The sequence below is a fragment of the Musca autumnalis genome, unplaced genomic scaffold (genome assembly GCF_047663935.1).
Source record: "Musca autumnalis isolate F117 unplaced genomic scaffold, ASM4766393v1 scaffold_5, whole genome shotgun sequence".
In the NCBI taxonomy this organism is placed as follows: Eukaryota; Metazoa; Arthropoda; class Insecta; order Diptera; family Muscidae; genus Musca; species Musca autumnalis.
In genome coordinates, this window is record NW_027412088.1 from 131,074,863 (window position 1) to 131,091,833 (window position 16,971).

The 16,971-nt window shown below is 34.2% G+C and overlaps 1 protein-coding gene across 12 annotated transcripts in view; it reads right to left on the reverse strand.

The window, feature by feature from the left end:
* The window catches only part of RyR (Ryanodine receptor), a 177,148-nt gene that overhangs the window by 75,477 nt on the left and 84,700 nt on the right, over window positions 1–16,971 (reverse strand). For all 12 annotated transcript variants that reach the window (XM_073992185.1, XM_073992188.1, XM_073992183.1 and 9 more), the window contains exon 3: window positions 4,546–4,749. In XM_073992185.1, the coding sequence (XP_073848286.1) occupies window positions 4,546–4,749 (204 nt within the window). The remainder of the gene's footprint in view (window positions 1–4,545; window positions 4,750–16,971) is intronic.

Genomic DNA, 16,971 nt, shown 5'->3' on the forward strand with positions numbered 1-16,971 from the left:
TTCGTTTCCTTTTGTATGTTACGTACAAATGCACAAAGACATAATACCCCTTACCACAGTGTGGTGTAGGTTACAATTAATTTTTATCAATGATTGTACTTTTCGATTTTCTTAATGTTTTGTATTAAACTACGAATTATTACAACATTTTTTTAGTTGTATTTGGTAGTTAAAATGTTTGTAATTAATCGTAGTTTAATACGAAAAAAACCAAGAAAATCGTAGAATACAATCGTTGATAAAAATGTATTTTGAATATTAAATCGCGAAAATTGCAGCCAAGTCTGTGCAAATTTTTTTCTATTTTTATTAGATTTTTAAAAAAATAATAATATACCAATATTAAAAAAGTAAAAGATTCTACGCAGCAAAAAATAATAATACAACAAAAAATAAAAGTTCAACTCAGAGTTCCGCACATATTGTTACGTGCCACCAGCAGTGGTGCTACGGGGAGGTACCAACTAGCTCAGGGGGGGCCATCTTCAGGGCGGTCCCAACCCATTCCACCGTAGTCCTAGGGTACGAACAATTATAAAGAAACACTACACGAACATAAAAATAAAACGATCACAAACACACAATGTACTTTGTGTCAGATTTCATAATGGCGCAGCATATGGTTGCTCCAACGATATATTTTTACATATTTGCAATACCCTATTTTGCTCTCAAAACATATTTGCTTCAACAATATCCCTCCCATCACTGCGTGTAGTAGAGAAAAGAGGGAGAAACAAATTATTTCTCACGAACATTTTTTAAGAGAAAAGGGGAGACTTAAATCATATCAACGAATGAATTCCGAATCTAATTTTAGCTTAATCCTACTCCTTGTCTTGCATCACACACTTATGGATGAGTTTTTCTGAGGGGTTACCACAGTTGATAATAAAAGCGATGATGTCTCGACTGGGAATCGAACCCAGACGTTTAGTGTGTAAATCATTGAACGACGGTGGCATTAGCCGGATTTAGTTAACGTGTTGGCGTTATGGAAAGAATTTTGGAAAAATTCAGAAATAAAAGGTAAAAGCGTTAGCATGAGGAAAGGTAGGTATAATACCTAACATTAGATGTATAAATAAATAATCTCTCATCCGACAAATGTCACTCTTTATAACACACTGATGCTACCAGAGCTGTTATATGGTTCAAAACTCTGTGCCACAGTTAGTCATTATAATGTAATTAGTAAAATAATTGCATTTTCTTTGTAAATTAAAGGACCTATTACACTGCTCAACAAAATTGAAAAAGTTGAATGTTTCAGACGAAGTTGCAGTTGTTTCTAGATGAAATCGGCGAGTTATTTATTTTGAGTACTTTAAGCTATAATTACGTCATCGGAGGAAGTCATAGGATCTTCATATGGCAATGCGGATATGCTTAGGGTGTCTACTATATAGTCCAGTATTCAAATATATAATATAAAGTTCATACCGCCCATGATTCGACCATAACCTAAAAATCATCATGAAGACTGCCATTGAAAAGTAAATGGCTTATGTGGTAATGATATCACTGGTAAATTATTTTCCCGAATCATGGCGGCTATAAACTTTATATTATACATTTGAATACTGGATTACATAGTAGACACCCTAAGCATATCCGAAGTACCATATGAAGATCCTATGACTTCTCCCGATGACGTAATTACAGCTTAAAGTACTCAAAATATGCAATTTTTACAAGGTCCGTCGTATATTTTCTATATTTTTATGATATATACTCACCATAACTATTTCCAAAATGATTTGTATCGAGCGTACAACATCTCCTTAATATATTAATGTCGAAAAACCCACAAAAAATATTTGTTTGTATCCGAAAATAACGAAAGTCTGGGTTAAACTTGTAAAATCCGATTTTGAGCTATATCTCAAAAACAAGAGCTGATGGAGAAAAACCGGGACCGGATTTGAATATAACTCGCCGATTTCATCTAGAAACAACTGCAACTTCGGTTGAAACAAAAGTCCTGTTGACCAGTGTTATTTTTATTTAAAAAAATATATATAATGTAAAAAATATATGCATATAAGAAAAAGAAAAATTTGTTAGTTTTTAGCTAGCATTCTTGTAGATCGGCTTAAATGTATTACAGATTATAAAGTTAGTCATGACTTCGACATTTGCCACTGATTCCATTTTTGGTTAATGAAAGAAGACATACAAGTTATACAGAAAGTTGTAGAGAAAACGTCACAACGACATCGGTTAATAACAAACAAGTTTTTTTTCACATAATTTACAACATTTTCAAATCAGATTCTGTTTAAGAAGACCACACAAAAATATAGATACACCGAGAGAAGAAATATAGCATATAGATATGTATAACAGACAGTGACAATTAGAGATTTTAAAGGCAATGTCAATATGGAAGCAAAGTAATTGCGACGAATCAGTGCGTGATTTTTAGAACCTTTCTGTATACTTACGAATTGACGATCCTGGCGCGACACAAGGAATTTTTCAGTTTTTTGTTCGTTTGATGGAATTTAAAAAGATATTTTTATGTTTTGTTTGATTTGAGTAGACATTCGAAATAGAGAGATATATAAAATTGAAATGTGAAAAAAGGAAAACAGAAACAAAAGAACAAGAGTACACGGTACAACATTTAGATGTGGTGGGTGGCATGCCGAGGCAACATTTAGCGTTACAGCATTTGTGGGCAAATGATAAGCATAGGATATTCGATACAAGACATAAAAAAATTTAAGTGTTTTTGTTTGGTTTAGATTTATTTGCAGTTGTAATGTTGTCGCCCGATCAAAATAATTTGGAGAGTTTCAATTTGATTTTGTGCATTCATTTCCGCCAATTTCGATTCCAAATAAATTTAATATTGCAGATGATGGAGTATGGATGCAATATCAGTTGTGGGAAATTTTGGTTGATTGGTTGGAAATTTAAGCGCCAAAGAATATGCAAGGATATGCAATTTGTATGGAAATAAAGAAGAGAAAAGAAAAAAATATAAACATGTTAAAGTGGGTAAGTAAATGAGGAATAATGTAAACACAATGAACGAGACTTGCTTCAAACAGCAACGACATCATCATCATCAACGACAACAACGACAACAAGAACGAAGAAGAAGTGCTTAAAAAAGGAATTGTTAAAATGGATTAAATTTAATTGTGCGGCATAAAAGGATTGTTTTGGGTATTTTTACGCCTTTTGTTGTTTTTCTTCTTTCGGGACAAACACCATCGGTCCAAGTAAACGAACTGAAGTATAGTAGTGGTGGTGGTGGTGTAGTGTTGGCTCTTTTTGGAAAACATCTACTGGCTTAATAGTTTAATATGATTTAACAGAAACCACATTTCCGGCACGCAGTTTTAATATATGTATGTAAGCCTGTGTATGTATATACAGATGTATATGTGTGTTATTTTATATCACTTGTGTGTGTATGCGTGTGTGTTTTTGCTGAGTGGACATGGTGTATGCAGTAGAATATAAACGCATATTGAAGTACTATATCTTTTAAACCATGGATGCATCTATAGGCTTTAAAATATGTGTTTGTGTGTGTATGTGCATGTTTGGAAGTTTATGCGGCAGGCATGTTTATGGACGAGCCACCACTACGCGCCACTTGCACAAACCATTAAACAACACCCAAGAATGTTGGATTACTGTGGTCTGCTACTATAGTTGCAAATTTTTTTATTCTTCATCGACGAACCGATAAATGGGGAGGTATGCTCATCTAGAGACATAGTGTATTTTTTATATGTTTACTTTTGTTACTATTGGATGGATTTGAAATCGCAAAATAAATCAATTTGGAGGACTTTAAAATATGTTTTTTACATTAAAAGTTAATACTAAGAAGGTTCTCCCTGAAATTTAATGATTAAAATTTAATTACTTAACCAGAACCAGATCGAAAAAATCCAATGAATAACAAAATACGACCTTGTTTAGGAGGATTTATTTGACGTATTTGCAATGAAAATGACGTTTGAAACCCAGTGGGTTTGTTATCTATACTGCATAAAAATTAAATTAATATATGGTCTTTTCCAGTTTTAAAATATATGCTCTGCTCCAGAACCTGCAAGAACTACTACGATAACAATTTTATGATGTCGAAAAATGGTACAATTAGTAGATTCTTGCAGGTTCTGGAACAGAGTAATAGTAAATTTATTATGATTTTTTTTAAATCCTACTACAATGTGATTTATTAACACGTGAGTCCAGTTCCAGTGTGTACGGACTTGTTTTCAATATTTTGTTCGTATATGAAAATGTGGATACCTTCCCATATTTGGTCGTTGAAGAATTACGGATATTTGCATCGTTTAGGATATCTGGGACACATTTCATTGTGATGCACAATAATTGGGTGAATGTAGGAGTGTATATGCGTGCAGGGGTTTGCTATTGATGGCTGTTGCGTGGTTGGTTGGATGATTCTGGGGTCTCATAATGTTATTTTTTTCATTTATGGAAATAGCTATGGACGTATGATGCTATTGATTGGCAAATGCCCATACATTTCAAATGACCTCGAATACTTACAGTCTCTGATCCGGCAGCGGTTACCAATTCCTGCAGGGCACGCACGGATAATGCCTGTTCAATGACAAACACACACTGTGATAGATCGGGTGGCACATTCTTATCGGCAATATTTTCCAGAAAACAATGACGGTTACCAAAACCTTCGGCGGCAAGACATACGCGCTCACCCGTTGCCGTACACGAGAGGCACACCATGTCTTCCTGTAAAATGGAATGAATGGAAGAAAGAAAGAAAACAGAGAGAGAAGATTGTTAATAATAGAGTTCATCAAGTGCAAGGATGTACATTTTTATAATCAATCGGCTGTCATCATTGGCATCGAAGTTAAGTTAATCGACTGCAATGGATAGTAATTGAGATACTCTTAGGTATGGTTTGCAGCGGCAATTCATAACGTGTGCAATTGACGCGGTTGCAAAATATTGTGTATATTCGGCCAGCAATTACAAGCTACACGTTCGCACACATGTCCATTCACCGACCTACAAATACCTACCAACATAACCATATGTAAATAACGTGGTGGGTACTGAATGGGTATTGGTTTGATGAATCGATTGATTTAACTTATTCGCAGTGGGTCAGATAATTTTGTAGCACGCCAACATCCTGAAGGATATTGTCTAGCTGACAGACAATTGTGGTTTTTTGGTCACATGACATTCCATAGCATTCAATGTCTTTGGCCATCAATGGATGGATGGATGCATTCATGCTGACACTGACAGAGATTGGATGGATGGTTGGGATGAATATTGTTGTTTTTGAAATAGGTAGAATTTTACAATAAAGCATAATAAGTTTGAGCTTTACGATCTATTTTTGGAGATGATTAATGATCTTTGCATAATTGTCATTCGTGAAGTTATTGTGACTTTGGTCCCATTAAAATCGAAAAAAATTGGAAAAATCTATTTGAGCGAGCAATTGACACTTGGTTATAAAAAGTTGCTTGTTGAAAAACAAGAAGCAAGGAAACTGATGAGGATCTGTGGCGAGATCCAAAAATATAGTCTTCCCTGCCTTATCCCTTGGTAAACATCGCTAATTTTCCCACTATTTGGTTATGTAAAACAACTTGAAGAGTATTGTCAAAATTTAATAGTCTAAAGGCACACTTGGGTATGTATATTAGGGCGAACCAAAACACGACAACGTTTTTTTTTTTTTTTTTTGAAAGGCCTACCCCCTAAATTTTTCCATTTGATTTGGGCCGCCCTAATGTATATATCCCTGTTCAATTAGTAATGTGTATCCTACATTAATCACTTAACGTTTATAATGTTTACCATCGACTCGCGAAACGATACTGGTTGCGATCTTATTTCGGGAGCGTATGCGCAACATATGTTGATGTGTACCATGTATCTCATACGCGCCCTATTCTGCACAAAAAGATATGTTCGTACATCAGTACTGCCGAATATGACGATTTATCGTCATTTTGACAATTTTTAGGTCCAAAACTGAAAAATGAAATAAAACACGATAACTGTAAAATTTCACAAAAAACTATGTTCCAATCTTGATTTTTGATTTTTTCATGTTTTATAGCAATTTCCAAATGGATTGGTTTGGTAGATTTTCGAGATAAAATAGGAATTAGGGGATATTCTGAACGAAAATTCTCCGTGAGTTCTTTAACTTTCTCCCTTAAGTTGAAACGGCGGAAAGACAAAACTCACGAGGAATTATCGTTCGGAATAATCCCCATTGTCTATCTCGTTGTGAAAAATGTACGAATCCAGCTTTCTTAAAGTCAGTTTTGAATGACAATTTTTATCGACTTTACTAAAACCAAAATGTACGTGTACCAAAAAAAAACATGGCTGGTCACACTGTCAAGGAAGTGGCATTTGAGCTAATCTGTCATTCAAAACTGACAATGTGTACCAGCTTTACCTTGCTGCATTACTGCAAACTCGATAACCGTAGGAAAACTATCATCTTGTAAAAGCTGTTTTATATCGGTATTTAAGTGAGATTGGATTAGATTTATTTCTGTGGATTGTACATCTTATGTTGTCAGCCTCATTGACAAAACTATTAGCGAAAAAATCGCATTAAACGGTAACCAAACCAAGTTTTGGACCATGTTGACGATTTTCCAAATTTTGTTGACGATTTGACCATTTCTTTCGACGATTTCCGATCAAAAACTGTCGGCATACATATCGCCCATTTCCTCAAAGAGTGGCATAACTCAAAAAATAAGTTTTTTATTTTCTAGGGGTTTGACATAAATTATCAAAAAAGTTTTTTGAGTTTATGAAGCAGTAAAACACTTCAAATCATACTTGATCTTGAAATTAAGCACTGAAAAAACTCGTTTTTCTCGAAACTTGATTTTTTTAAATGTGTCACACTTTGAGTGAATGAGCGAAATGTACATTGTGCATAGGTAAACTTCCGATACGTATCAAAACGGCGATGTGTTGCAATGTGTTTTAACTAAAACATTTTGGCCCTGATGCTTGTTGTGCGTCTCAGTTTGCTACAAAAAAGAACGTCATTTTTAATATTTCTTAAGGAGTCAACTTGAAACATATAAAACACTTAAATTATTAACACAAATCACCAACAACAAATACAATTCAATCTCAATTGTCGTGGTAGAGACTAATTTTTCACATCATTTCAAATTCTCTGTGCTTAAAAATGACTCTCTTACGAATGAAGAAATATTTATTATGAAATATAAATGCATTTACGAGGCCCATAAAACATCATTCGTTGTGGTCACTTGACTTAAGATTGACAGCATTTCCCTCTTGAGTATACCGTCATCCATTTATTTCTATGAACCTTTAGGTTTTCTTGCCGTTGGAAAAACCACAATGATTGGTTTTAACAATTTACGTTACGGCCAGCGGATGTATTTAAATTAAAATCCTATGCCATACCAATTAATATCCGGACGCCCTCTAACAAGCACAACACTGCGCCAATTGTTGTTGTGTCGTTTGGTCAAATTTGATGGGCAATAAATCGTAACCAACGAATTGGATTTATGAGCTATAATTCATAATCATGGTGTTTGTGCCTCCTATTTGGGAGTACACTAAGGAGCATTGATTCATCGGTTATATTACTCGAGGCAATTAGGTTGACCGTTGTATTGGGAAGAAATTTGTCATTTTGATTCAGTGACTGAATGTATACAGGTGGAGTGGCAGTAACTTATTGTTGCTAATCTTTTTATTATTTTCAGGTGTAAAGTAACGAAGGTAGTATCGTCGGTGTCATGCTTAAGTGTTCCATATGTCATTTTCCCGTTTTGAGATAATCGCATTTTAATGTTTGCGTCACAACTGCGTGTAGCTGACTGAAGAAAATATTTTTATTTTTTACTTGAATTATTAGTAATAGTATATAGAATATCTTTGCAAAAATTTAGAGGAATATCTGTCAGAATATAAAAGTTTTAGAGGATTTTTTAAAAATGGGGCTTTTGTCGATTTGTTCCATATCCTCACATATGACACAAATGTAAAATATTGTAAATCACATGCAACAAAGTGACAAAAACATTTTCACATCTTTGCCTCAATAAACTCAAACCTTCTACATCGAAAAATAAAGTTCTGATTTTTTAAATGTGTTTCTACATTTGGAAGTTATTAAAATATTAATTAGATGCCTGAAGAAAACATTCGCTTTCGCGTCGAAAAGTGTATATCTCGGAAACTAGAGCAGATAGGGAAAACCCGAACTAAAATTCAGAAAGGGCATACGCGAAAACCCTGGAAACCACCTATATCTCAAAAAGCTAAAAATGGCGTATAGAACACTTAAGCATGATAGCGACGGTATGACTCCTGTAGATATTTTATGATTGTGATATATATGGTGGAACACGTTCAGATCAAGTTTTTTGGTATGTGGGACACATGCATATACCACATACAGACCAACATAAACTAATATCATTGCTGAATGTGACTACATAAACGGTTTCGTCGTTCGACATAACTTTTAATACCAATTTTATTGACTAATTGACATCCTCAGTTGTAAAAAGATATTGCTGTCCTTATTCGTGCCCGAACATTTTTCACACATTGAAGTGAAATGAAGTAAGATGAAACATTTATACTGAACGTTGATGACTGTAAAAGTGCATTTTTAGAAAAAAAAAACAATAACAACATGTAAGACATTTTTCAACGCAGGTCTAAAATTTATGGTGAAATTTTTCAAGACCCTCGCCCAAATTTTCGGACTTTGCGCCCTATTTAAACGACATTTATAAAAGAGGTGGAATTATATTATATATAGTGACTTTTGGGTATAAATACATAGTTTTACTAAGTAAATAAATAACTTCAATTCAACTATTTTACTTTTTTATTCTATATACATTCGTAAAAATTACTTAAAAACAAAATAATAAAAAATAACGATATTAAATTAATTTTTCAGCAGATATATTACGTTAATATAGGATATGGTTCCATTTAAAATAGTCTGTTATTTTAGTGTGGGCTTTTGAATTCCAACAAAAGTTTTAAATTTAACTCCGCTAGACACGCCTCTGACACTTCATCTAAAATAGATGCCGTAACATATTTATTTTCGTACTTTGAGCCTTTTCTATTCTTGCCAGGATAGTGGATATTTTCCGATTCTGGCAATGCGATTTAAATGATTTTATTACACCTTGTTCCATGGGTTGTAAAACAGATGTGACGCTGGGTGGCAAAAATTGTAGCTTAATCGACTTGAGACCGCCCGCATGTAAGTCGTAATTCAGTATGTTTAATATTTTGTAGTTGTTTGAGCATGAAAAAAATATACATACAACAAAATATTGAGAGCAGCGTGACCGTTGTGCTACTAAAGTATCAATTTTGACACCTTTTTCGGCGTTGATACTTCTGTGACACTTTTTTATATTGATTCCAAATGTGCCATTTTTCAAATTTTGTGCCGTTTTTCATACCTTGTGCCACTATTTGTAAATTAAATATATTGTAATCTACACTCCCTGCTTAAATCACAAAGAGCAGTAGAAAAATCGTCCAACTTCACAATTTTGAATTAGTGAGATGAAGTAACATGCGACACGTTCTTCTATCAGGTTATTATTAAGTGATATTTGCATCTCTAAAAACAAATTTTTCAGTTTGCACGAAATTGCTTGGTAATGGTAGTCAGACAGTTTAGTCCACATAACGGCTACACTCAAGACTCTTTCTTCTTATCAAGTAAAGTTATTTGCAATTTCATTCTATCTACATTAGGATGCCATAACTTTCCGTGGAAGAATTTTGTGGGAATTTCGGATATTGCATTTAGGTTGCAGAAAAGTAAGGAATAAAGTTTGAAGTACCAGGGAGTTGTTATTACATCTACCATTTAACATTAATATAATATTATGTGAAAATATGGCAATATCGAGCCAAAAAGCCAGTATAATTCAAGTTTACTCAAATCTGATTGGATTGATTTGAAATTGCTGTCAAATTTTCTTTGGTTTTGGTTTCTTTAGCATAGCTGGAAAAGATAGTTGTGTGGCTTCCTCATTAGAAGTAAAATACTTAAAATTTTGCAAGAAATTATTAAATATTTAAATGTGATTCAATATTATTTTTAGGTAATTAGAAGCTCAAAGAGAATGTGATACAATGTATTTTTTAATATATTATATATTACTTCTTATATACGAATTGTTTCTGTTAATCTTTTATGTTATTTTTAGTTCTTAGTATGTAATAAGAAAAAAGTGTTCTACTTTTTGTGCCACTTTTTCGAAAGACATGTTCCACGTTTTTTCAGAAATGATACTTTTTGCGATACTTTTTGAAATTTTCCAGCGGTCACGCTGATTGAGAGAAATTATTCTTCTTCGTATGGTTCGACGTTATAACCGATAGCAAAATTCAAATATGTGACGTTTTAAGCGATGTGACGTTATAAGCGATATTTATTTGAGTGAAATATAAAAGTCAGAAATTCGGGATTTTAGGATTTCGTCGTTATAAGCGATATGACGTTGTGAACGATTTCGACTGTATATGAAATGTTATGGCGATCGGTTAACGTTAAACTGTGCCACCAGAGGGATCTTTGTTTCCATAGTAATTTGCATGTGCATTTTCACGGAAATTCTGTTAAAACCGCAAAACATATTTCTGGTGGCCAAGGATAACGAAAATCTGGGTAAAAATCGTAAAATAGGATCCTGAGCTATATCTAGAAAAAAAGAACTGATAAACTAAACTGCTTGCGAATTTAAAAAAAACTCAATAATTTGAGGAAGAAATATAAAAAAATAGGACGAAACAAAAGCCGTGTTGAAAATTTTATTTTGAAAATTTACTATTTTGGATTACCTCCCCTTGGGTTGGGTTACAAAAAACATCCTACTATAAAAAAGCTAAGTACAAGTAAAAACGTATCATATGTGAATTGAAACTTTCATCCACGGACAGATCGAACGTTGTGACCCTTTCTGGACATTTGAAGATTTAAGTTCAAAAGTGTTGCGGACGAGAAACTTGAAAGAATGGACCGACCTAGTCCATTATGGAAGTGGATCTTATTTTGTCTTAGTCATTTCAGTGGGTCATCGTATAACTTTTGGATCCGTATGCCAGGAAACATGGACTTGTCCACAGAAAAGATAATATCGCTGTAAACAGGACCACAAACGAACAAAATCGGTATACATTTCCAAAGGATCTTCGAACAAACTCTAAACTGTACTTAGACATAAATGTTGAACTATTGTGGGGGAGGTACCCTAAGGAGAGGACAATTATGGGCCATTTTTAAAGTTAAACTAAATTTGGACATAATATTAAGAGATCCAAATTTGGACCAAATTGGTTGCCCCGTTCAAGAGTTATCGTACATACCATTTTAGTGAAATTTTTAAAATATTGGGGGGGAAGTACCGGAAGTTGTGAATCGGTATTGTCCATCTTCGAACTGAAACTAATTTTGGATAAAATATGGAGAAGGCCAAATTTTTAACCGAATCGGTTGATCACGTCGGGAGTTAGCGTGCTCTCCAGCCACAACATATGGTACCATAGGGGTTTTTTACATCTTTCGGGCTGTTTTCGCAGTGAATACAAGTTACTACAACCAAAATCGAAGCGATCCGAGAGTGGGTCTTAAACTGAACTTTTCAGAAATTTTGTATGGGAGGTACCCGAAGGTGTGGACCGGTTATATCCATATTGTAACCTCACAAAAATTTTCCGAACGTGTTCGAACTTTTGTGTGTCCGGAGGAAGTGGACCAATATAACCCATCTTCGAACTTAAACTAAGTTTGGACAGATTATTACGAAAGCCTTATTTTGGATTGAGTTGGTTGTTCCGCTCGAGAGTTATAGTGCGCTCCAGCTAGACGGACAGACAGACGGACGGGAATGCTAAACCAACTCCAAATTGTCTGAAACGGATTTCCTCCAAACATACTTGGAGTCTAAAACCATTTTTTGATAAGGCACATTATGCCCGTATGAAAGTGTATATACCCTTGTTAGCATGAATGCTGAGGGTATAAAAAGGTGAAATCAGTCAGCGAATAAAGAAATAGACGCAACGGGAAGTTGGACATCGATAGGCTGCAACTGAACCAATTGCTCTATGAAAGCACTCCTCGTTTCAATGACATAGCGATACAGTGGTACAGTATCCATATTTGGATAACAGATACCTCCACCAAGAACCCATGGTATGACCAGGAGTGTCGTGCTGCTACCGAAGAGAAGAATGCGGCATATAAGCAACGCGAAGCGCACGCGGATGGCATCGAAAGAAAAGGAGAGAAGAGAAACCCCTATAGGAAAATAGTGAAATGTTAAAACAAGAATGTGAAAAAAATTCGGAGGTATTGAAGCCAGAATAAAATGAATAAAAAATTAAACTGATGGTACAGGCACATCCTCCTATAGAGACTCAGGATATGGAAAGATAATTTTTCCAAACGATGAGTCCTGGAAAAGTCCCAAGATCTTTTTGTCGATTATAAAGCAGCATTTGGCAGCCATGTTTGGATTTGGCATTTTTTCAAAGCTCGCTCGACTTTTTAAGATAATGTATGAAAAATCCTATCATAGTATTTGCGGTGAACATTGAAAAATAGGGTTACCATCAAAGTCGGACTACAGGAAAAGATTGCATTTAAATAACTAACATAAATTCGTATATACATTTATCGAATTATTTACTCGTTGTTACCAAATGTTGCCTTCGTCTACCCACTATTGGTCTGTTCCTTTACTTTAAAAAATGGTAACAGTGGCAAATATGGTAAAAGTGGTGAACTGGTCTCATATAAATTGTATGCTTGTTAAAGTAAAGGAACGCTTTGCAGGTTAAAAATGGTAAGAAATGGTAACCTCAGGCAGGTGAAGGAACAGAGCTTATAATAACATCCTAATAGTCCTGATGATCGGACTTACCCACTCGTACAACGTTTGTTTGCATGTGTAGGGCTTCGGCAGACTTCTAATTTTTCAATGTATCTCTAAACAGCTGAACTCGAAAGAGAATTAATTAAAAACAGCATGGTGGAGAAGTAAATTTGGTCTGAAGGTGTATATAAAAACTTGAAAATACCTGAAATGTAGTGGTACCGATACATGGGGCTATGCCGAAACATTGCCCTATGTTGATCATTTTTGTGTGGACTGGAAACTTTAATAGTTGAATTACAGGTATTATAAACTTAATTCTATGGTATTCGGTATAAAAGATTAAATGTATACGTTATAGTGAGATATTTGTAAAATAAATACTCTGTAAGTCACAATAAACACACCGAAGTGAATTCTAACGACTTTCCCTGGACACCTGCAAATTAAGTATTAAATCACATGGATTAATAATGATGTTCAGAACAACATTGTGAATAAGTAACATTCTAGTTTTGGAATCCGGTTGTTCCTAATATGTACTTATACAAGATTAGAAATCCAGTTTCTGGAATGTGTTCATCCTAAACTTCAAACATCTGTACATGAACACATATACATACATACATTTGCATTAGTGTGTAATTCTTTTCTGTGTTCTGTGCAACATGTAACACGTACCAGCTACAGCATTGGGCGACATTAAGGTAACCATTTATAGGGCATTGCCGTTCATCATCAGAATATGCATTGCTCTCTTTATTGTTGTTGTTGTTCTAGTTTGTATCGTCGTAGTTGACGTTTTTTGCCATTGCGATGATAGTTGTGTGTTGAGTGGACCGGATTGTTTGTAAAGGCCTTTTGTGTTTGTGAAATTGAATTTGGCCAGTATTGTCTTTTGTGTTGAGGTTTTCAGAATTTTGATAAGGACCTCGGCCGGCCGGACATTAGCAGTCAGTCATTCAGCTAGTCAGTCACAAACTAACTTTGGTACTGACAGTTGCACGAATTGTGCATGAAAGTAGTGGAAGGTTGGATTTGTATACTCATCGTATATTATTTTCGTGCTTACACTTTTAAATAGCAAAGTCACCGTTGCGTTTGTGTGGGTTTGAGTGTGGTCTTCAGTGATCATTTCGAAAATAAACTGCGTATGTGTCATGGATCCCCAACTAATGGGTATGTGCCATTGTTTCTAGGTTCGAAATGTCAGTGAGTGAGTGTGTGTTTCAGAGTACGTGTTCAAGGATTAAGAGGTGGAAGCGGAGGTTTCACGTGTTTCAGGACCATAATTAAATGTCTTTTCAACAAAATCTTTGAGCTTAATAAACAATGATGATAACATATGTTTACATATGTAATTTTAACGTTTTGGAATACAATGGAATTTAATGTTGTTTGTGAATTGGAAACTAAATTTAAATTGTTGTATAAATTATGTTAACTTGGCTTGGACCTTTTTATATCAAATGTGGTTAACATATATAAATAGAACCTTATCAAAAAACAAAAACAAACAAAAAAACTTTCTCCTACGTTTTGAATGGAAACCATAATATACGATATTGTTCGGTATGTAAAATTCTCGCCTTTTTATGTAGGAATACCTCACATTCCTCATTTTACAGGTATATTTGCATAAGGAAAACTTGTTAAAACTGCGATATAAACTTTGGAAATTGAATTTTCTATCGAAATTAATAGCAATTATTTAGTTCCTATCTCATAGCGTTTTACAGATTGCTTTTGTAAAGTTTTTGATAGTAAAGTTTTGTAAAGTTTCTGATAGTCGTGAGCAATTATTAATGATATTATATGTGATTTATTGCTTAATAATCTCGCTCACTCTCTCAGGTTGAGTGTAAGTTCATTGTGAAAAACTTTTAAATGGATATAAAGATGAAGAAAAAAGAAAAAGTCAATTAAATTAACATCTTGCTTATGTTGCTCTCCAAAATTGATTATTCGACATCCACACAAAAGCACAAACGTTCGACACACTAAAACTTGTGAGTTTCAATGACTCTGATGGCACTGATTAAAGTTGGAGCAACAGGATGTGGTCGCAATCGGATACTTTCTTTTTATTTTGTGTTGTTTTTTTCTCCCTACACGATTTACAAGTTTTGCCCTTCTAATCTGACTTGCTTTCCTTATTGGATTTCTCTGTTCTCTTCTGTTAGCAGAAAAATAACAAATTGGACTAGGGTATGTGTGTGTGTAAGTTTTGATTGTCATCAAAGGCATAAAAGAAATCAAGGTCTTATAATCCTTGGGGCAGTGAATAAATGAGCCCATGCAAGCTGAACAAAGATACATGTGTAGGTACAAATGTTTGCATTTTTATTCAAAAATGTTTGAGTACATATGTATGTATGCTTTTATGTACATATATGGTAAAAACAAAAAATGTTTTACAATCGATGTATCCGAGTTTCACTCATTCTGAATTCGCGAACTGTTAACATATTTTATATAGTATGACTGAAATTCTTTAAAATGAAGTGTTTTAGGAGAAATCCCATAATGCCGACCATTAAAATTAATTTTCGTGAAAATGGGTTGCAATCAACAAGTTTTTTATGTTCCTTTCCGATTTCTGGCTTCACCTTACATTTTATATACTCCATGGGCAACACTGCATCCACCTAAAATTGATGCTGACATTTTGAAGTCGGAATTTCGGTTTTATTAATTTTTTAATAATCCGGACGCGCAGCAAGATATTTTTCCAAACTCATAATAGGATTATAGAACTCGTGATTTTACGTAGTTTAAAGTACACCTCATGAGTGTACTCCTTACAGTATCCTAGTAATTGGAGTCTAAAGGCCAACATTTAATGCGTGAATTTTCTTAAAAAAACCTATTTTTTGCGTGTAAAATTTACAAGTATCATTCAATTTCATTTGAACCCCGCCTGAATTTACTTTTTTTTACGCGACTGATCTACTGAGCTCTTCCGTGATTGAATCTATCCACTAAAACCGCGGATATAGATATGGAATGGTGTTAACGATTTATGCATAACTTTTCTCATAAAAACAAATAAGACATTTCAAAATATTTTTTCTTTATAAGAGAATAAAAACCGCTAAGAGAAAAAAAACCGCTTCCTAATCAAATGTAGGAACCTGGGATTAATACCAAACTTTATAGCCAATACAACAAAAACAACCTATGACATATTCAAAGCAAATGACAAAATACCGCCAAATTTATTAACTAAGCTAGAAACGCACAACTACAATTTTCACATCAAAATTCTCAAATTACTAATACAACAAAAACATACAGAACTCCACAAAAACAAAACGATTATGCTAGAAACTAATGAGAAACTTCAATATTTAATGGATGAAAGAGACTACAACATTTACATGGAGAGTGAAAAATTACTCCAAGAGAGTTATGATAAGAAAAATAAAACAAGACATATCAAAAAGTTTGAGAAACTAAAAGAAACTCAACAAAAACAACTCAACATGCAAAGCAACGACTGGTTCTATAACTCCACAAACAAAACAATACCGAATGATGTGCAGTGGTTACTGTCGATGGGACCGAAGTATGCGTTGCCAACAACAACAACAGCATTCCCCCTGTTGAATGTCATTGCTGAGAGTGAAGAATGCATACAAACACTTGACAACAAAGAGGATCAGGAAAATGCGAGAGTGAAAATAGTCTCTCTTATTGACGACCACTTACAACGGACTAAATTAAGTAAAAGAGATAAACTTGTAATTGACACAGTGGGTAGAACAAAACAATTCCTCAAGGAAAATAAAGATTTTTATATTGAATGCCGATAAAGGGGGAAAGACGGTTGCGATGAACAAAGATGATTATGAAGCAAAAATGAAAGAAATACTGCGAGATATTTGTACATATAGAAGACTTAACCGAGATCCAACATCGACTCTTCAAACCAAAAACAACAAACTGACGGAAAAATTATTTAATATGGATATAATTAATGCCATGGAGAAAAATAGGATGATCACTAACACAGCAGTTGCGCCACGAATATATGGCCTCCCTAAAATTC